Here is a 22,301-nt window from a genome sequence, read left to right as displayed (position 1 = left end):
AAGTTAGCTTGATGACAGAAAATGATTGTTAAATTTTTAGGGAGCGACGTGGCATTGTTACTCAATATCTTATAATTCTTTCCTGTTTATTGTGCCTATTATTATTATCATCATTTTGTACCAAAGTAGCCTGCGTTTCTTCCAAGGTAACATTAACCTGTTAAATGGTCATTAAAAATCTTTTTCACGCGTTCACAGCAACAGGAGCGATGGGATGTGTTCTTCTTCTGCGGCCGACGGGTTTCTTCGGGGTTGTGTGATTTTCGAAGGCGTTCGGATCATTCGATATCGCTCTCGCTCGCACCTCGGGTGTTGATGGGAAACATGACCCGCTGTCCATCTTGTTCTGCTTGTCGCACAGGTTGTCCGATTCGTGACTGCGCTGATGAATTAATGATAGGGGTCTTAATTTGCATTTCGGTGGTGGCAGAAACTCGGAAGCGGCGGTTAACGCGAACGCCTTGGGATTATATGGGAGAGAGGGATTTCGGCAGGGTTACAGAACTGTGCCGTTTTCATCGCATACCAAAACCAACCCCGCGTCTAAAAGGTCGCTATCAAACAAGTCCTTCCACTTATAACTTTCATGACTTTTCCGGTGGTTGCCTTGCTCTCCCTTATTGTCCGTTTGCTGTGATTGTGAAAGGCTTGAGTATTTAATGGCTCACGTATCCAGAAACACAATAGCAGGGTGTGTCTTTTAAACTCTTATGTTTGTCTGGCTGGTTTCTCCGGGATTTTAATCCCAATGTTAGGCGAAAAAGCAACGTTGCAGTATTTCTTAAAGAGCACAAATCACACCTAAAGGTACTGTTTATAACAGAGCTGTGTTTCTAGTAAACACACACACACAGAACTGGTCTTCGGCCCATTCCTGTGTCATCGGAGAGCTGCGAGATGGAAAAAGGGTGAGGCACTTCCAGGTGAACAGGTTTCCTGAAATGCCCAGGGTCTGAGCTGAAAGTACTTTGATTCCCAATAAAAATAGAGGAATATCCGTAATGCTTGTTTTAACGGAGATCAAACAGTAGCTCATACGTGACTGCTGGTGCTGTAGGATTCATAACAGAAACGAGTGATTGTTATAATAAAGCCAGAATACAGAATAAAACCAAATCCGATTTAGTAGAAACGAGAAAGTTCATTGTCGCTGGACGAATGATTTTTCTAAAAACTCTTTATTTGATAAAGATGGAAATACAAAATCTGAAATTTAAAATTTCAGTATAAGTTAACAGTACAAATTTAACAATCGTGCGTAAAGTGCTCATTTAAAAAATTCCCTGATTTATGACTCGATTTCTCAGTCAGTCCAAAGATGAAGGTTGAAAACATTCCAGTCTTACTGCTGCGTTTCCTCCTCCTCTTAGACTCTGACCAACAGAAGTAAAACAGGCCTGGGAAGAGAGAAGTACGGCGTCAAGTTTCACAAGTGTACAATATCCTCACCACATCAAATCCATACAACAAATATTAATTCCATACACGTTGTTGAGGTGTAATTTAGAAATATGATCTTAAGTGTTTTTCGGTACTGGTAAAAAAAAAAAATTAATTATCTGGTCCGCGACGGTTAACATTAACAAACAAAAAAAGTTTTTTGTTTGTTATTGTAAAACAATAGGTTTACAAGAAGTCTCCGTTCATAAAATGGATAGCTAAAATGAGCATGAACTTAAAAGTTAAGTAATCAACACCAAACTCCAACATGACACTGAAGCAAATACTATGCAGTAATATAAGACATTGCTTTTATGTATTGTAAAGCCCCTGGCCTATATATATACACACACACACACTCACTAGTGGTAAACATTTGAAGTGGATCGAAAAGTTGATCAAAGTCCTAAGACAAGAACAGGTATTGTTTTGGATTTAAACCAACTTGGTTTAAAGGTTTTGATCTACTTCAAATATATATATATATATATATATATATATATATATATATATATATATATATATATATATATATATATATATATATATATATATATATTTCTCGCAAATAACAATGATGCCTCAATGTCCAAATATCATAGATAAAAAGCAAAATATCTGATGAGAATATACAGGCCTCATATATGCAATCAAATAATGAAAATAGACTAAGTCATTAGGCTTTAATATTATCATTTTAAGAGATAGGCTAACTCTCAATCTCTACTTTTATCTATTCATCCCGTGCTGTTTATTTTCTTGCCTCGTGTTCGTCTAAATCAACTTTTCTCCAAAGTTGACACCGCTAAAGAATGAAGTCCCATATAACAGCGTACCGTTCGCCGTTCAGAGGAATCTCTCCGTTTTGCCGCCGCTCTGCAGGAACATCTCGGAGTTCTTCAGGATCTCCAGCTCCACGGTCTTCTCGCTCGGCGGCGCATCGGAGCTTCGGTCGTAGGCTTCGTTCGCGCACCCCGCCGTTCCGGAGCTTTCCCACGTTATCCGCGTCGGAGCGTGATGTGTCACGTCGCCGTTCAGCGACTTCTTAATGCCGTCCAAGCGCTTCTCGCCGTTCATCCCGTTTTTGGACAGCCGCTCCGAGAGCTTCCGCGCCCAGTGCGCAAAGTTATCAAACGTCCTCTTCTCCATATCCTCCGAGGAAACTTTAATATTCCCGGTGTACCACATGATCCACCAGAAAAGACTGAGAAAAACTATTAAAGAGCCGGTGTAGATCAAGAAGTCTCCGTAAAACCTGCCGTTCAATCGCAGATTGGCGAAAATGCCGACAAAGAGCAAAGCGAACCCGATTATATCAAATGTAATCCCGAGGAAAAACAACGCGGCGCAGCCCCCTATACACTTTGGGGCCATTGTACACATGAGTCTGCATGAAACAGCGGGGCTACGCGGACTCGTACTTCTCTGGCATTTACTTTTCCTTACACCTGTGAAATACACCTGTTGGGAGAACCGCCCCGCGTGTGACGTCACCAGAACGTACGTCAAAATGCGTGCGCGCGCGCGCGCTCCGACACGCGGAGTTGTTTTGGGAGAACTAAGCGTGCCGCGTGAACGCTTTTCAGACGTGTAGCAGCTAGCGTTTGTAGCATGTAGGACGAGCACCCCAAAAATCAACGAAATAAACAACTGTGGCCTAATTGAAAATCGATTAAAATAAATAAATAAAATAAAAAATTATAACTGATTTTCATCCGCTTTGCAAAACACTCCTCACCGTTTTAAACACCAACGTGTGAGGAAAGATCGATGATTTAGAAAACAAGCGACGTGTGAAGAAAATGGTCAATTTAAAGTATAGTTTTTAAAGAACGTAAAAATAGCGCTCGCACGTGTTTACGTCCTAGCTAGGAAATATCGAAAGAAACGACTAGGTCAAATAAAATGCTGACACGATATGACAGGCAGATGGCGCTGATGATCTTCGCCAGCCTCGAGCATCTGCAGACACGTGTTTTGATACAATCAAAGCATAAAACTGAGCAAAAACGTCAATTTATACCTCCGTTTCTAATGTACGAGTACATATTATGCATTATAACGGCTTTTTTGTGCACAATTATCAATGTGAGAAGTAAAGGCATGTCTCGGTAATGTTTTATCGATTCCCGCCACACTGTGGAGATATTCCTCCAGAAATGAGCAGCTGGCGTTCAGAGCGATGATGCCAGAGGATACAATATTTTGACTAGGGACAAGCATAATAAGGTGTTGGAAATAATTAAGTCCTGCGGGACAAAAACTTGTAAAAAGCTTGCAATTTTCTGAACTGTTCATAGAAGGCATTCAAGAATTGAGTTGAACACTGGGTTTAAAGAAAGTGAAACACAATCTTTTCCTGACAGCAATATGAGGATGGCAACAATACATGCAAGTGTTAATGTGCGAGTGACAGGATGTAGACGAGCTCTGCGACTGATCTTACAGGATATACAGCGGTAAATCTGCCCCTTCAGGTCTTCGCCAGTCGCTTGGAGAGGTTCTGTTGTTTCTTTAGTCGAATTTAACCTCGTCTTGCTGTTTTGTGCAGTTGTTAAACTAAGAAGAAGCTAAACTCTCCGGCTTTGTCATAGACTGCATTGCAGGGTCAGAGTGGCCATTTTGTCGGAAGCTGTGAAATTCACAATAGCTATATATTATGTTGCGTATCGAGCTAATCGTTTACGCGAAGGACAGTAAATCACTCGTAACTCGCAGGGAAACATTGCGCCGGTGTGCTTTTAATAGTCTGAATCTGCAGCCTGTGGAAATGTTTAAATGAATCGTTCTTAAAAAAAGTTTTTACAACAACCCCGATAGCTTGCTTCGATGTTCTCCACATCGATAGATAGCGGTTTCGGCACTAAAACATCTTGTAAGATCATTATACATGCTTCAGTTACACTTTAGACATTCTCCTAAAGTAAATCTGCAACTGCATGTCAGCTAATTCTCGCTTATTCGCAACGGCATGTGTGCTAACTCACAGAGTAGGCTATTAGGTTCGGTTAGCAGAACATCTAAAGTGGACTATTGAAATAAAGTGTTACCACACGCTCGTCATTCACAGTCTCCGATTAGCCGCCCCTGAAATCACTAATGATGAGTTTTTACAAGATCTCCACAGGTCCTAAAGCCTATTGGAAACAATGTCAAATATTTATTTTTCCTAGAACAGCTTTTGCGAAGAACAGATCTGCGCTGCATAATTCAGCGTCAGAAGATGAATGAAGACATAGACATCACACGGCGATCGCTCAGAGCTTGATCTCATTACAGGAGAGACTCTCAGCAGAAGAACCAGAGCCGAGCACCAGATGTAACAAGACAAATGAGGTCTTTCACAGCTCTTTCTAATCAGGCCTCAGAATGGACCTCCGTTTACAGCAGGTGGTCCAAAACTTCACATTTCAAAATGTCAGATCTCGGCGCTTAGAGCTGGGGATCTTTCCAGAGCGCCTGCCTTTCTCCAAGTCTTGATTTCCCAAAGGATCTGTAGTCCTGACACGCTTGAGCTTCCCCGAGCATTTAAGCAGACATGCCTGTTCTGCCATCAAAGGCATTGTTGCTCCCCATTTCGCTTTCTCTACGCCTCTTACCTGCAACGTTCCCAAATCTGGGGATGTTTTATGTAACAAATGACAGCCTGTGAAAGTAATTTGAGGAATGGGATGGTCCCCGGGACGAGAACCGCATTACGTTCCAGTGAGTCTGTGGGCCTCATATCAAGGATAGTCGAGCTGCAAGGCTGCAATTTCAGGATCGGGTTGTTGACGCTGCGGGTGACGTGTGGGAGAGCAGGTTTTTTTCCTTGTGACTTCCCCGGGGTCAAAGTGCACCGGTTCTTTGAGTCAGTTCGAGGTCATTCATCTGTGGATGACCGATCGCCTCTAAGCTCTCATATTCGCTAATCACAGCAGTGTGTTTACATTCGCCTTCATCACCTTCCTGCGAGCGTTCAATATCACAACCGCAGTGCAATAATTCAGCAAAAAGGAGTGGGAAGGAGGCTAATTTGTTTTTTTTATTATCCGTCTCAGTGACGGCTTACTGGGTGGGATTTGCGCGGCCGTTGAAGAAATCCTTCGAATAATAGCTAAAGTGTATGCGTGTGTCGTTTTGCTGTACGTGTGGATGCGTGCCAACGAAGCCGCGTCTCTCATCTGACAGCGGCGTGATAAACGTCACTTCTTCTCGTGTTTTAATCAAGCTGAAAGACAATGCGCCGGCATCCCCGTGACACGCTCGCATATCCTCGTGCATGTTTTCCTCGGCCGATCTCAGTTGACTGGACGCGGATCGAATACGTGTGTTTAGTAACAGAATGTATCTTCCCACCCTGCAGCAGCGTCGAGTGCAGCTCTGTCCTGTTCAACCCACACACAAAAGTTGATCCCCACGCGTTTGATTTAGCAAAGATAATCACAAGGCCTGCAGCTCGCGGAGAGAAAGAGAGATCAGTCTTATCTCGCCCAACAGATCCTCACACAGCAGGTTTATCTAAACTCGCAGTTGATTCATCCATCTGTGATGATTATGATTTTGTCATCATTCCTGGCTATTCTTTTTAAAGCTCTGGGGATATTTGTGAATTGAAGCCCACATGAGGCGCTTGGCTGCGTGTACATGATTAAACTCCATTCGTCTGACATGGCTAATGTATCTTCTGCCCGCTGACAGGTATCCTGCATTGCGTTCCCAACTGAAACTGATGGAGTAAGACTTAAACCGCCCGCATTCATCAGGAGCCAACTTCAATTTACAACCCGTTAAAAGAAGAAAAGAGCGATCTTTATCTCGAGGACAAGAGGCATTCTTCAGAGTTAAACAGACAATGAGCTTCAGGTAAATCACAATCGTAAACGTATATGCTGATTACCTGCAGAATGCATTCTTGCATGTGATTGGACAGAAATCTGCGTATTGCAGGATGGATACATTAGCACAGAGGTTGTTAAAGGGGTCATGAACCGCCTTTTTATTATTTTGTATTGTTCTCTGAGGAACACTTACGATATTATCAAGACTTTTACATCCAAAAGCATCCTAATCTAGAAGTAATAGACCATTTTTTGTCCGGTTTTTACTCCCCTCACCAGAAGACTTGGAAGCAAACACCCACTGCTCTGATTGGCTAATAGCCGTGTTTGACAGCCCATGTTCTTCACGGATGCTACTCTTAAAAACGCATTTAAATACTCAGTAGGCATCAGAGGACCCGCAATAAGGGACAAAGCAATAAAGATCACGTAATAAAACCTGTTACTCGCGCTTGTGTGCCGTGATATCAGATCCAATTTATTCAGCACAGCATCTTTTAGTTTCAATCTTTCTGAAAATCTCACGTTCGAATTGTGTTGTTTTTTGTAAACAAATCAGATGTAAAATGAAGTGAACAAAAGACCAAGTTCTTACTGGACTTGCGCTTTATTAAAAATGTTTGGTTTCTGCATAGACCTGTGTTTGGTGCTCTGCATCTTCATCTGCATGAATCAGTGGGCGGGACTAAACAGGAAGGAATGTAGTGATTTTGTAGTGCTTTGTAGTGATCTTAACCCTTTCAAAGGCGTCATTGGATGCAAAATTCAATTTACAAGTTATTTGAACACAAAAGCGTGATGGAAGCATGTGTACACAACCACCATATAACGATAAAAATCCACCCAGTGTGTTTTTTTGTTTGTTTTAAATTCCTTTTCTCAAATCTGGCTGTTTCCGGGCAGAATGGCGTAGTTCTGCACAGGCCCCTCCCCCTGACAAGATCCTCTCATTTAGACCCGCCCTGAGTGAACTGTCATCAGTCTGCCTTTGTGTTGACTCTGGTGCAAGGGAAGACAATTGTGTCTGATTAAGCGGTTTAAGTGTTTAGTTGTTTGATGTAATAATGAATATAGACTAGAACAAGGACTGATTGACGGTTGATGAAAACAAAGCTGATTTGGACGGAAGAAAAAGGGTGTTTTTTACACCACCGCTGAGAAATTTTAACCAAAGTATGTTACAGACGTTTCATTAAAACCCCAAAGAATCATACAGTATATCAACCTGAGCAACCGATGACCCCTTTAAGCTTTTTGATGCCAAGGACCCCTAAATACATTAATGCATAGTATTATATGTAAAATATTTTTTGGTATTATTATTTGTCGTAGAGTCTGTTTGTGAACCCCCAAGCAAACCTTTGCTTCCTTCATACTTCATACTTGGCACCCAAATTGGTAGATGTGGACTAAAAGCTATAAAAACAGATCTGATTAATGGTCTTTAATGTCTTTAATGGTTTATACCCACACACTGTGCCGTTATTAAAAGGCTGTTCAGTCATTGCCTTCTCTGAAGTAAAGAACCTTTTACCTGTCTTCCAGCTAATGTTTTGTCAGGCACTTGACGCCGCATGGTTCCTCGTGAGACATTTGCTATTGAAATGGCATTACAATCTTTATTATAATCTTTATAATCTAAAAACATCTTTCCTCTGAGACAAAACAAGTCAAGTGCCTTCGTTTAAGGATTCCAATTTTCAGAAGTGTATTTCTTCTCTGATGTTTTGTCTTGAGTATTGCAGACACATTCTTTTGCATCATGTTTTATTTCTTTGTTGTGTTTCTCCTTGCAGATCGTACATCTCTAAATATTGTATTAAACAGACAGTGTTAAACAGACTGTGCTAAGAACTTAAAATTATCATTTAAGGACAAAACGGGGGGCAGTTATGAAATTGTTTATAGCCTTATTGTCTTATTGTCATGTGCTAGAAATGAATAGCATGCAATTTTATGTTACAGTTAATGATTTTAAATGTTACATTTTCTATTCTTGCTCTGACTTCCATCTTTCTTTTTTTTTCATCTAAATTATAGGATGTAAAATCTCTGATTAGGGATACATGAAATATATTTCAGAGGGGATTCATATTGGACTATATTGGATATTTTTTACATACTTTTTAGGTTACTTTTTCATCATATAACACTTACTTAAAGTTGACCTTTTTAATTTAAAAAGTTACATTTTTGGTAGCACTTTACAATAAAGAACAAATATTACGAAAAAGAGTCCCTGAACAAACTCCTAATTTCTTGCTTATTAATAGTTATTTAAGGTAGTTATTAAGTTTAAGTATGGGGTAGGATTAAGGCATCTAAAATACAGTCATGCAGATTTTATAAGCACTAATTAACAGCCAAAATGCTAGCAATATGTATCTATATTTAAACATGAGAGTTTTTAAGGATATTTTTTGTGATTGGTGGGGCATTGTTGTGTTGATTTTACTGCCGACTTGAAGACATGTGGTACTAGAATGCAGTCCTGACCCACCGTCTTGGTCCAATTCAGATCCTCGCAATAGATAGAGCTACTCACATAATGAAAATAGGAGATAGCTGCAAGGTAAGATGGCTGCCGAGCACATTGTCTTGCCTTAAAGGTTTATTCCTGTGCTTCTGCAGAAGTAACTTGAGTCTATTTTTAATCGTGTAGATATGCCTTTGGAGACAGCCTGCCATAGACGGGACCGGAATTTCTGAGATTCTTCGCGTTCTGAGAAACAAACAATTATATTTTGTCTTAAATGCAGCGTAGATGATAATTTAATTGGACTGAAGTGTGCAATTTGACACTTCACCGCTGCGGCTTTCATTTGAAAACATCAGTATGATAAGCTAGTGCTTCATTGATCTGTTCTGAGTTGTTTTAGCCGTTGTCTGTTTAATGAGTCTGCAGAGCTAAGCTCTTTTCATTTATTTGGGGACTAAGGGATCTGAGCATGAATAATCACTTCATAAGTATGATAGTAACAAAAGGCGTTTGTTATATATGTGTATTCACATCTGCACATACTCCAGTTTACCCAAGGATCAAGTTGTTTTGAATTAGCGTCATTGTGCTTTGAAGCTGAAAATCACCCGATGCAATAACGATCCTCACAGCGCCTCAGTGAGAAATATCTGCGCCTGTATCTGTGCGTCAAGGACGTGTGGCAAAACCCCCATCAGGAACCGGGGCGAAGGTCTGGCATAATGAGATTTCAGGCAACATTTATGAGAGACCTACCTGTCAGATACTCACCCGAGTCTGACGTAAACAGGATTCACGTCCGAAGACGAGCCTTCTCTGTTTAGCTACGCCACCTGGAGATGTCTAATTGTAAAATAAACCCACTGACAGCTCAGAAGACGAACCATCTATCACATTTGTCCTCTGACTGTGAGATTTGGCTGGGTCGGTGGATGAGAGCAATTTGTAGTGCTTCCCGCAGCCCACTGGGCCATGCCAAGACCGATTGGTGGACTTGGCTTCGTTCACAAAGCGTACAGCGTTTTAGGAGCTCCTCTGGCACTTGGTGAATAGATATTGGCATAATCGTGTAGAGAACGACATTCCTGCTCCATTTTTGTGCTGCGTTACTGGTTGTAATATCAATAATAGTATCCTACCTGTTCTCAAGGGAATGAAAATCATTGTGCATATGTTTTTACAGAACCAGCGTAGCATTGCTGCAGTTTCCCGGTGAGATTTTTTTATTATTATTCGCACTGAATCCTGGGGAGCATATCATTTCAAAAATAATGTGCCTTCAATGAAATGCTCATGGCTTAAAAACATCATAATTTGCCGTGGGCACTTTTGATGTTAAATGTTGTAGATATCGTTTAATTTCAATTAATAAATAAATCCAAAAAGGTTTAAAGGTTAAATTCACTTAAAAGTCGCGTGGATTCAGACGGCGTGCACAACAACAAAAAATGTTGCATTTTCAGCAGCTTTAAGTACAAACATACATGCAGTAATATACATCTAGATGGAGTAAGCAGAAGACTTGTGTGCAGATATGCAAATTCTATGAATAGATGAATAGAAATATGTATTTACTTTAGCATCTACTTATTAAGGCCCAGCCAGGTGGCATAACACTATATAAATACTGAACTAGACAATTATTTGGGAATAAAATCAGCTTTGCAAAATCGTTAAAGTCTCATATGTACTGGAAATATTATGTGCTTCTACAACACAAGCATTATCATACCTTTGCATATAGAAACATACACAATCTAAAACATTTACTGTATGAGCAAATATGAATTCTCATGGATACTTTTAGATTGATGGAATGGAATTATTTGCCATGGGACAGCTGATTAAAAATATGTACACAGTGCTGTATATATGCATATGACATTGTTTTAATTGGTCAGATTCAAGATCGCGGTGGGCTTTTATTTTGTAAAATATCTATATATCAATAAAATATTACCGCTCATGAGATCAGGCAGCGATTTGTGTGCGACTAGACTCAATCTAAATGTGCTTGTCTTTAAATTACCAACCACTTATAAACTTGTATTCTTGTTTTTTTTTTTTTTTTTTTTTTTTTTTATGACCGTGCAACCTTGTTTGTGAGCGTCGTGTCTTAGTATACGGCCTGTCGGCTGTGGATTACATGAATCATAAATCAGCGAATACAGCAATCAATGAAGCTGAACAACAACAAGCCAAATTTCACCTCCAACACTGACATGCTGCTCCTGCTTGGCAAGAAAAGGTTAGAGCAATTAACTGAGTCATTGTCATCCCAGGCCCCGTAATTATCAGCACACATTTTCCTGATCCACGCCATCCACCTCGCAGTGTGGGGCAAACACGCATTATAACCAGCGTCTCGGTTTAGAGCCAACAAAATGGATGACTTAAATTATTAAGACGTAGCAGAACACAATCATTTAATGTTTCCAGTGTCTGTGCTGCAGCGTGTGTATAATATATAAAGCGCTGCCACAGACATTGGCAGGCAGACGAGATTGCGAGCAGCTTAGCTTGCCGGTCAGGTTTCAGAAAATTCCTCCAGCATGTACCTTAGTTATCCAGCCCACCCCGGCTTGGCCTTCATGAAAGGGCATCGTAAGACAGGAATATTGATAGGCCTGTACCACGTTCGGAGGCCGAGTCTGAAGGGCCCAACAGGATTGAGGGCTGTGCTGTGTTATAAAAGCCATGTTATTTTCACTTTTTCCAGCCTCTGGGTCCACGCGCTCTCTCTTGATTAAAAAAATTTTTTTTGCTATTTGTTTTTTAATGGCTAACTCGGGCCATCATTCATTAAATGCATTTATTTATTGTGTGTACACTCTTAAAAGTAAAGATGCTTTAAAGGGTTCTTTACTGGACAGCGATGACATAATAGAACCATTTTTCGGTCCTCAATGCACATTGGGACAGTGATCATACGTACAGTCATGACTGGAATTAAACTACAGTTCAAACTACAATTCAACCAAATATTCGAAACGATAATTAGATGCGTTTATTACATGTCAATGTGTTTATGTTAAAATATACTAAAAACGGCCCTTCTTTTCAAATCTTCTATCGTGTGATATTTTATTTAGCGCATTTCACGCTTATTATTTCTGTAAGGGAGTATAGCGCTGATGCTCCCTAGTTTTTGTGGTGCATTGTGGGATTTTTCATGGAGTGAATGCTCCTGCGCTGGAAAGATTTCACAATTGAGACGGTCCGTAAAATGTCTGTCTTCCTGGTCAAGTGCCCTGACTACTGAACAATGGAGCTGATTGAGACGCACCCAAAGAATCTCTTACTATCTCTTTTTTTACTTGTTATAATGTAAAAAACTTTCTTTCGCCACAAAGAACTTTTCGTGAAACAAAAAGATTCTTCAGATTTTGGAGGTTCCTTATGGAACCATTTAGACAAAAAAAGGTTCTTTATTTTATTTTAAGGCGATTTTAAGTGATGTCATCATTTATTGTCCTTCATGGACTTTACAAACTCTGTGACTTTATTGGTGGCCGTCATTTTGCCAAGTAAGACATGATCCTGGATCAAATTTTTAATGATCGTAGATCAGTATCATTGTCCATAAATATAGACTTATCCTAGTTCCTACCTCTAAACATTACCCTACCCAAAAGTCATTCCTAAAATCAGTGGGAAATGATAGTTGATTTACAAGCTCCTGATCATAAGCCTAAAAATGATTTTCCAGAAAAAAAGTATCACCCAAATCTGATTGGTTGACTGGAATGTTGTTCCAGGATCAACAAGAGTGTTGATTCAGGAACATTTTGTACTTGGTGAAATCACGCTCGCTGACTGATTTATTTTTGTTTCTCCATACACAACCAATGCTGTTTAGACCCAAAAAAATGTCACACAGGTTTGTGTGCGAGTAAAAGACGACAGAATGATCATATTTGGGCGAACAATCCGTTTAAATCAGCACAGTGTGTAAAGAGTGAGGGCTGAGTAAAGAGTGAGGATGGTCTCAGTTGGACTCTGGCAGCTCATTTGATGTGCTGCTGCTAAAACAATTCCCAAAACAGAGAGATACGTCGTGATTCATTTACAAATGTTTTAATAGTTTCACTCCGCCAGTCCTGATACATACAGAGCAACACAGCACTGCTGATGATATATTTTCCGTATTTGCGCAGAGCGATCATTTTAGTGCATTGACTCTTGTATTTTAAGACTGCTTGAAACCTTAGCTTTGCAGTTTATGTGAATAGTATAGCTTGTTAATAACTAGTTTTGAGTAAGGCCTAGAATCACAGAACTGCTGTACTGGTGTGAACTGATATATCAAGCTGGTATGAACATCAATATGATGTTGATTTCTAGTTTACGATAATACCGTCTAGAAGTTGTTGACATGATGTTATAACTCTCTTTCACAGTTGTTATGAACTGTAAATGGATAATTAGCCCGAAAATGAATATTCTGTCCTTAATTACTTACCTTCATGTCATTCCAAAGACCTCTGTTCATCTTTGGAACGCAAATTAAATGACTTTGGATGAAATCTGACAGCTTTCTGACCCTGCACTAAAGGACAGCATCAGAAAGGTTATTTATCTTCCCGTTATTAGTAGTAGGACGAGTGAATAATGAATGAACAGCTACCTGTGTAGGTTAAATGGCTGTCATTACTGTTGGATACGAACATAGTTTGAGCTGCCCGAGGTCAAAATTCAAATTCAGACTTATCCATAAGTATCCATTATTCAGAACAGTAGCTCACACTCATATTTTTGATCATCTAGAGCACAGCCGGTCAGATGGTTGCATGTAGTCGCACAAGTTGAAATATTTCCATATATTTAAAGCTCAAATCGGATGTGAATCTCTCTGTGAATCTCCAGTAGAAGTGAACGACTGTCAGTCCGTCATCTGATATAGTGCGTCATTTCAGAACATTGTCAGACGTGTGCTTTAGATGCTTTGCAATATAATGCTCGGCACATTTGTTGGTTGTTTCTATTTGTGTTCTTCTGAATCTCTCTGAGACATTATAATAACGTGTCCTCTGCCATCCAGAGGCTCAGCGACTGAGACTTCTCTCAATCTAGCCGTGGAAGGTCCCTGTCCTCCCTCTCCCAGATTAAAGGGAGAAGCTTTTAGATACAGGCGAAGCAGCCATGCATTAACTGCGTGACACACGGCTCTCTCTGGGCTCAGGCGTATTGTGATTGCCGTGGCTGAGAGGCTGCCTCTCTTTTCAGTCCAGGCCCCTTTTGGCTGCCACTGAGATCAAGGCATCCCAGATTTATGAGCATGGCGAGAAATGGATGGCTAATTCAATCAAGTCTATTATTCCTCAGGCTGAGCTCTGTTATCTGCAGCCCCTGTGCAGGCGTTTTGATGCATTGCTTCTCTTCTCAACACACCAGCCTTCTGAAATCAAACAGGGCCCAAGTCATTGTACCGTGGTGTGGCATGGAGGCCTGGCCTCTCTTTCCCTATTGACTGACAGCATTCTCACTATTCTTCCATTGACTCTTCACAGCCATTTTGAGGCACTTGGAGGTCGTTTGTGGACCGCACGGAAAATGAGAAGATCATGGTCAAAGTCAGGACCATACCCACCTTTGAGGTCCCAACCGGTTGAGGTATTTTTTCAATAACATAATTTCTAAAATAATTACTTAATATAAATTCTGCTGCAGACATAAAAAGACAAGATAACAGATCTTCTTATTTGACATGCCTCAGAAGTAGGGTTGGGTCTGAGAAAATATTGCAATTGGTGTTTAAACGATGTGCGATTTGACATGATTGAGCATTTTGCAAAAAACGCCTTTATAGACACCTCTATAGAGCGCATGCGTACATTAAGCAGTGCATGCGCATATAGACTGTGTTCTTTCACTGCATGATTAAAATACATTCAGAAAGATCACGCAATCAATAAGGAGTGCCATTTTTCTCATTTTTTATTGCAAATGTCATGTTGATTTTTTTTTTAAACAGCTCAATAAGCAAAAAGTCCATTTACATTTTATACCACAGCATTGTTTTATGTCTCTGAGGAATATGACTGTATTTATCAACAATATCTGAAATCTAAACAACTACATTTCTGACAAAAAAGAACTAGTTGGAGTTCTATTATCACTAGAATATTGCACCACTGGAAAAGACCAATCAGATTCAAGAACCAGTAAGAACTGTTGTATAAATACAGACTGCCGCTTGTCTCTGGGAGTCAAGATGTGTGTAGCTTAATAAAAATACATCACCAATTACAACTGTCAACTGTTTTGTTAATAATAATAATATTAGCCGTCAATCAGGTCTGGCATCTGTGTGTTTACGGTGTGCTGAAAATTCCCTGACCCATTTTTAGCAGCAGTTCATCCATTGATTTGCAGTGTGACCTCCATTATATGTACTTGGGTTATCATAATTGATGCTACTGTGTTCACCATGAAGTGTACACTTCAGTGCCCATAATTACTGATTATTTCTTTCACAGGAAGCCTCATTAAGACTAATCTCCTCTTCCAACAGCAATAAATGCGCTCCCAAGATATATGACAACATTCACAGAGTGAAGCTCTACTGAGTAGCAAGATCATACAGCTGATTACGTGCTGAGCGCTCTGATAACTGAACACAGACGAGAGATAGAAAGGGACGGAGATTTAGAGGGGAACTGAAGGAGATATGGATTTCATAATCGGAGTGGGCGGCAGAAGTATAAATCCCTTCTGCTGAAGTTAGCGAGGAGGTATATGAAAAATCATTCACTTAAACACAACAGATGCATTTAATTTTCTCCATTAATTAGAATAACAACGAAACACTTCTTCTGAGTCTGAGCACTTTCCCACTGAGTGTAGCAAAAAGCAAACCTAAGCATTTTAAGTCTGTAGTCGAGTTCATAAAGCCAGTCTGTAATGGATTTGCCTCTCGTGAGAACCAGAGAGAGAGAGAGAGAGAGTAAAAGCAACGAGAAAACGTCCCTCCATTGAGTTTCAGGCTCAAAGCGTCACACAAAAAATGTCATTATCGGTTCCTTTTGCTGTTTTTTTTTCTTCAAGACCAAAACGCCATGCTAAAACAAGAATACATGTAGAATTGTTAGTATGAACTCCACAGTAACGTTACCATGACATAGACAGACTAGAAAAATGAGCCTGTTGTTTTGCCGCCCAATCTGGATTTCTTAAGTCACTGCGCTTTGGATTTAAGTGGGAAAAGTGCAGCAAAGCGCTTGATTATTCCCTCCGAAGTTTGTAGTCAGCAAGGTCAAAGGGGGACCAGTGGGACAGAGACAATTTATTCTGGAATAGATAATGGGAAGGATTTAGAAATGGCCTTTGATATGACCCTTGAGAAATAAAGAAAAAGCTGACTAAATAATTTATCAGCTGCCATTAATATGAATCAGAAAATAAATTCGTAATGAGATGAATGCAAATGCGTGCTGTGTGTTTGTCTGTGTGTGGCCGGGATTCACAAGCGCAAGGTTATGAGTCCGTCCCTGATCCGTCAGCCGGAGGAGATGAATTCACCAAACAGAGCGGTATCCACAGCTTGAATAAGAACAGAGCTTGAAATGAATTTTAAAGCAACAGCATCTACTGGAAACTGTGAAATCACAACAAACTGATGTCAGAATTTCCAAATAAGCTACAGTCTGATGAACTGACAAGAGCATCCGTGTTGGCCGGCAGCTCTGAGAACAGCAGCAGATCTGGAAACGCTGAATAATTTGGCGAAGATCTACAACCGTTTTCTTGCATTAGCGGTGCTAAAGAGCTGCACTCTTTTTCACATTTGCTTTAGTGTCACGATTATTTTCTCATTCGCCTCTTGTTATTGCATTGAGATGATTATTCTATTTTTTTTACGGTGATTGGTCAGACCTTCCATATTTAAACAATTATCATCATAATCATATTAATTATTAGTCTTTAAATGGTGTCTTCTAAGATAGCAGTGTTTCAGCTTTTTAATGCCCCTTTTCCCATATTGCTTCATCATTGGGGAAGAAAAAGGTAATCTCTAATAACTGTATTTTTGTCAAGTATTTTTAATCAGTAATGATACCCTTATGCGGGATTCCCTTCCCAAAATATAATCAAAACCACATTCAGCTGTGCTCTCTGACAATAAGTGTGACACCAAAACAATCTAAAATAATTGTTTTCTGAATTAAATAATTAATTCAGATTTTAAATTCAGTATTTCTATTGTTCTTTTTTGCCTATTATATGAAAAAAACCTACATATTGCTATTTTGTTAGTATAAGAAATGGTTACAGTTATATTCGGACTTTTACTTTAAATACTAAAGTGCTGTAAAGACTAAATGTAACACGGGAAAGTAGGAATGAATTCTTAGAAAGGCACTGAATTAGCCTGTCTTGCTTCCTCCAAGGTCTGATCTTTATCGGACTAAAGCGTCTTATCAGCAGGAAGTCGGAAGTGATTAGGTATAAAAGATGATTTCAAACTTCTCTCAGCTGTGTGTAGAAATTAAATGATGAAGATGTCCCGCAGATTGCAGGAGCTTTGATTAGTGCGCCGTACAAACTGGACTCACACTGACACCTTTCTCTGCCATGGCGAATCACTTTCATACCACAATTAACTGTCGAAACTAACCACGACAAACAAACGCGTCCTTCGCATACAAATGAAGACAATCCCCTGAAGGTTACTGCCAAGCCTGTCTGCGCCTCGAGTGTTTATGTAGCCGCTGTCCTATGATCTTCTATGAAATGTTCCTTTCTCTTGCGTCTGGCGTGTGTATACTCCATTAGTGATCTCCAGCAGCTGTGACATCAGAAAGCGATCAGCCCCCTGCTGCAGCGGCGTGACATGCGAGAGCTGGACGCATGCCGACCTCACCTCTACCTCCAACCGCAGCCGCTGTTACTATGGCAGCTCTGCGCAGACAGACGCAGGACATCTCCATCCATTCTTTGCGCTGCTCACGAAAGCTGCCGGTGTCTTCTTAAACTTCTTTTTAAAGGGTCAGTTCACCCATAAGAGAACTCTGTCATTAATTACTCACCCTCATATCGTTCCAAACCTGTAAGGCCTTCAAGAACAATATTACTAAGATATTTCTGATGAGCTTTCGGATACAGAGAAACGTCATTGAAATGCGACCAGACCTGAAATATTGATAAAATAGTCCACGTGACATCAGTGATTCAGCCATAATTTTAGGAAGCTACAAGAATATGTGTATATTTTAGTATTCTCGTAGCTTCATAAAATTGCATTTGGACAACCGATGTCATACTATTTATCTCTGTGTTTCTGGGAATATTTCACTTAAATTTTACTCTCCGCGGAGGACAAGAAAGATCTGGCATTTCCTTAAAAATATCATCATTTATGTTCCGAAGATGAACGAAGGTATTTTAGGTTTGGAGCAACACGATGGTGAGTAATGAATGTCAGAAATGTACATAAATTATTATTCTGTCAACACGCATGACTTAAGGGAGACTTTTGTAATGCTGTGCTGCTTTGGTCTCTCTCTTCCATGCCATTACAATGAACAAGAATTGCAGCTTCAAAAATGATGCAAAAGCAGCATAAGGGTTTCATAAGAGTAGCCCATATGACTCTCTGTGTTACAGATCTTCCGAAGTCAAATGGCAGCTTGGGGTGAGGAAAACACTGACATGTAAGTCATTAATCACTCATCATTTTCAGCCCATTGATCTCGCAGAGGCTGCGAACAAATCAATGGGTTCAAATTCTTAAACTAATCATCATGATCGAATGAACCATACTTTGCTATGCTTATGCTATGGAAATCGATCATACGTCTTGCCAATTGTCATTTTTTTACAGACAGTTTTTCAGTCTCCGTTCATCGTAACTGGCAACTGCATAGACATTTTGTATTTGTGCTGGCTGTTTTCTTTTAAGCGGACGGAATTATGTTTACAATTTGTATCTGTGGAGAATGGATCAAATTTTCGCTTAGAGATTAACCTATTATGCTGGCTGTTCGATTTATAGATTAGATTAGAAACCTGATTATCCTCACGTTAATGAAGAATGACACACTCTGCTCTGGGAAATGCAGCGGCAGATTCTCTACGGTTCACCATTATTTCTTGAGCTTCACACAGTATGATTTTAAGACGACCGTGATTTCCCAGGTCATGTATAGAATGTATGTAGCGTGCGCTGGATTAATCTCACTGAATAGGAGCTTCTCAACGAAATGATTATTTTATGTCTGAACTGTCTCTGACTCTTGACCCAGGGCATGAGGCACTGATGGAAAGCTCACTACTGATTTCATCTGAAGCGCTGGAAGGCCAGTGTCACATATTAGAACGTCCCAAAGGTCACTTCAGTCACCCGATGGAGAGCATCTCACTGACAGATACTCGTCCACCCACAGACAAACCTCTGTTACTTCACTCCTTTTACTGAGGTGTGCAGCTAGCATTTCCCAGCCATGTTTTAAAACATAAACGTGTTTCAGCATGAGTTTTTGGGAGGACCTGTTTGCTCTGGAAGCATCATCTGATTCGATGGACACTGGACTATTTTTGTCAAATATTATTTCACTGTTTAGTAGAAGACTGTGCTTTTAGATTCAGCACTGCAGTAATGAAAAAAACAAACAAACACACAAAAAAAACCTTTTGCTAATGGCAGACATCTGCTTCTCCACTCATGAAAATCATTGGACCCAGCGGACCTTACTCAGGAACTGTTAAGAAGCTTAAAATTGTGTTAACATTTACTTTTGAGGCATGTGTAATAAATGTGAAGCACCTGTTGAGGGCAGGCATTATTTTGTGCATGAATACTAAATTGCAGGAAATGTTCAGCTCGTGTAGAGCTAGCTCTTATAAAAAAAAAATATGATGCAGTAATACTGTTTTCAACTTAATAATAAGAAATGTTTATTTTGTTGGGCAACGTATCAGAAAATTGATTTTTGGGGGATCTGGACTGGAATAATGACGCTGAAATATTATTGATATATACTGACATATAAAACATACAGTTCACAATCACTGCATTTTTAACCAATTAAACGCAGCCTTGCTGAACAGAAGAGACCTCTTTTGAAAACAAACAAACAAAAAAAAAAACGAAATATGGACAAGTTATGTAAGTGTTTCTTTTGCATGTAATGTACCCCGCTCTAGTGCAGATGTAAATAAACACCTAACATGAATGTTTGATTCCATTATCAGTAACTCTAAAGCAACCAAACATGCTATAATGCAAAAGAGCAAAAGATAAATCTCTCTTTGAGCGAGACAGTCATGCAGAAAAACAGCTGTAAAGGCTGAATATGAAAGTTCCCAGCCCTCCAAGGCATTCATCATAGTGTCTGCACCAGCAAACCCTCCCCGCTAGCGTCCTCGAGACGAGCCGCGGCGTGAATGGAAGCTACGCTTAAATAATGATGCTCTTTTACACTTGCCGTGTGTGAGATTTCATCTCCCGTCTCTCTTATCTATTTCAAGATGTGCCGATGCGTCATTCGCTAGGTCACGCCAGCCTATTAACCCTCATCGAAGGACATCTTTTGTATATTAAATACCTGCCGTACATTATCTATTAACAGCGGCTTGTTTTGCTATTGATCTGTGTCTGTTATAAAATGAGTCACTGATCAGCGTTTCTCAACGCTGTCCACCTTCTCCATTCATTACAGCTTCTGGAGTTTTACTCTTGATATCTTATGTTGTGTTCTGGATATTAATTGATGTTAATGATGTTAATTAATGTTAATTAGTTAACGGTAGTGTTGTCACATTGGACTAAAGCTCACTGAGAGTAGGACAGCTTTGTTCCTTTCCCACAGTCAAAAACGGCCAAATGCGTATTATTTTCTCGTTATGCTATATTATAGCTTTTTGATCATAGGACTCACCGAGGCTCGTAAGCTCAGATCAGTGAGGACTACAATCAGCCAGTTCCAAAAAGAAATGCAAATTCTGTGCAAATTGAAAGAATACAAGTCGACAAAAAGAGGAATCCGAGATTTGGTCGAAATGTAGCATAATGAGAGATTTACAAGTAAATTTAAAAGGCTGGTTGTTTGTCGACCAGGAGCTAAGCATTTTCAGCGAAGCACAAGGGTTAGAGGCACAGTTCACCCATCATTATTGATTCTCCCGAATTTCTTTCAAACCTGTATGACTTTACATTTACATTTTTGCAATTATCCCAAACATTCCAGGCGCGCATTTGCATTTGATCAGTTCTTGCTTCCCCTGGGAATCAAGCCCAGGAAACACAGGCATTTCTACTGTCTTAGCTACAAGAAAGCTTTCTGAAAAACAAAAGAAGAATTCCGAAAACTGTTTTTCTCCAAAGAATGAAAGTCACTGGAGCCAAAAATAACATTGTACTCCACTGACTTCCATCGTATGGACAAAAAAAAAAATAAGATGGTGAGGAAGACGATGACAGATTTAAATTTTTATGGGAACATATATACCTTTAAATGCTTTTAAGGGACAAGAAATGGACGCAGGACTAATGAACACATCAATGGAAAAAGGATATAATCTTGCAGTTTTTTTTTTTTTTTTCTGAGGATAAGATGAATGAGCATTAAATAGTTTTCAGGGCTGATAAAAAGCAGTCTTGACCTTGAGATGAAGGTCTAGCTGAAGTGAACCACTAGTTTTATTCTTCGGTCTGTCAGGAAGCAATGGTTTGTTGAAGATTTAAAGACAATCTTTTGTATGAGAGATCCTGACAAATTGTTTAAAGGATTAAATTATCTTGCGGAATCCTTATGGAGGATTTTCCACTCTTACGGCTTTGCGACAAGCCTGAGGACAGAAATTGTCCTCTTACTCGTACTGCAGAAGGAGTGTGTGAAGTTTCTTAAACTTGAACCTGAGGCCAAAGACAAATCTGAGTCTCTGTGAAGGCAGTCTCCTATTTTTAAGAATAGAGTGAAGTACAAGGACTCTTTTAAGCCGGTGCACGACGTTTTTTGAATTTGTGAATTAATCCTCCTTTTAAAGCAAAATTGGGAAGTGAGCTGCAGCGCTGATGCAGCTGGAGATGCTCAGCCAGTGGGCTGGAGTCGGGGCTTGGATTTCAAAAGGCCTGTTTTCAGTCCTTCTGCTATCTGTGAGGCGATATCTGTCTGCTCGGCCTTGATAAATGACTGAATCCCTGTAATCTGCTTTCGTTTGTTCCTCTTTTTTTTCTAGCGTTGTTGCTTATTCCCTGCCTTGCCTCCACGCGCCCATGTAAGATGAAAACCTGCCCACTGTAAAACTCTCCAGTGTGTTCGGCGTCTACCCATATATTACCGCAAGACAAGCGGAAATGATTGTCTGATTCTCCGAGGATTTCTGAGAGCTTTAGCGTTAACCTGATAGACTTTACAACTAGATGTTCGTTTGGTTCATACTGACCTTGTTTATCCATCTTCTCATATTTGGCCTGTTTCAAGCATTAAATACCGCTTGATGCTGTCCATCTTTAAAGTAGCGGTTTTGCTTCTGGCTGCTGCTTTGGTCTTTTTCATGAAATCCTGTTTTGTGCAGATTGTGTTTTTCTCTTTACACTGTTTATGCAAACATAACAGTGC

General features: G+C 39.9%; 1 protein-coding gene and 1 long non-coding RNA gene across 2 annotated transcripts; one reads left to right on the top strand and one right to left on the bottom strand.

The window, feature by feature from the left end:
• Positions 1-1,264: 1,264 nt before the first annotated feature.
• LOC122332639 (transmembrane protein 238-like) lies at positions 1,265-2,880 on the bottom strand. The gene is made up of 2 exons (XM_043230007.1): positions 2,277-2,880; positions 1,265-1,397 (listed from the first exon to the last, which is right to left on the bottom strand). The coding sequence occupies exon 1, from the start codon at positions 2,821-2,823 to the stop codon at positions 2,287-2,289; it is 537 nt and encodes a 178-aa protein (XP_043085942.1). The 5' UTR covers positions 2,824-2,880; the 3' UTR covers positions 1,265-1,397; positions 2,277-2,286.
• Positions 2,881-5,306: 2,426 nt separating this feature from the next.
• LOC122332633 lies at positions 5,307-19,353 on the top strand. Its single transcript, XR_006248506.1, has 5 exons — positions 5,307-6,285; positions 14,250-14,352; positions 17,515-17,727; positions 18,346-18,392; positions 18,984-19,353. It is a non-coding gene; the product is annotated as an uncharacterized LOC122332633 (long non-coding RNA).
• Positions 19,354-22,301: the final 2,948 nt, after the last annotated feature.

This window comes from Puntigrus tetrazona, unplaced genomic scaffold (genome assembly GCF_018831695.1).
Source record: "Puntigrus tetrazona isolate hp1 unplaced genomic scaffold, ASM1883169v1 S000000130, whole genome shotgun sequence".
In the NCBI taxonomy this organism is placed as follows: domain Eukaryota; kingdom Metazoa; phylum Chordata; class Actinopteri; order Cypriniformes; family Cyprinidae; genus Puntigrus; species Puntigrus tetrazona.
The sequence above is the reverse complement of the archived record's forward strand: the minus strand, read 5'-3'. Positions and strand labels throughout refer to the sequence as shown.

Coding starts and splice junctions, on each gene's coding strand:
- LOC122332639 (XM_043230007.1), bottom strand. CDS start 2,823: ATGTGTACAATGGCCCCAAAGTGTATAGGGGGCTGCGCCGCGTTGTTT.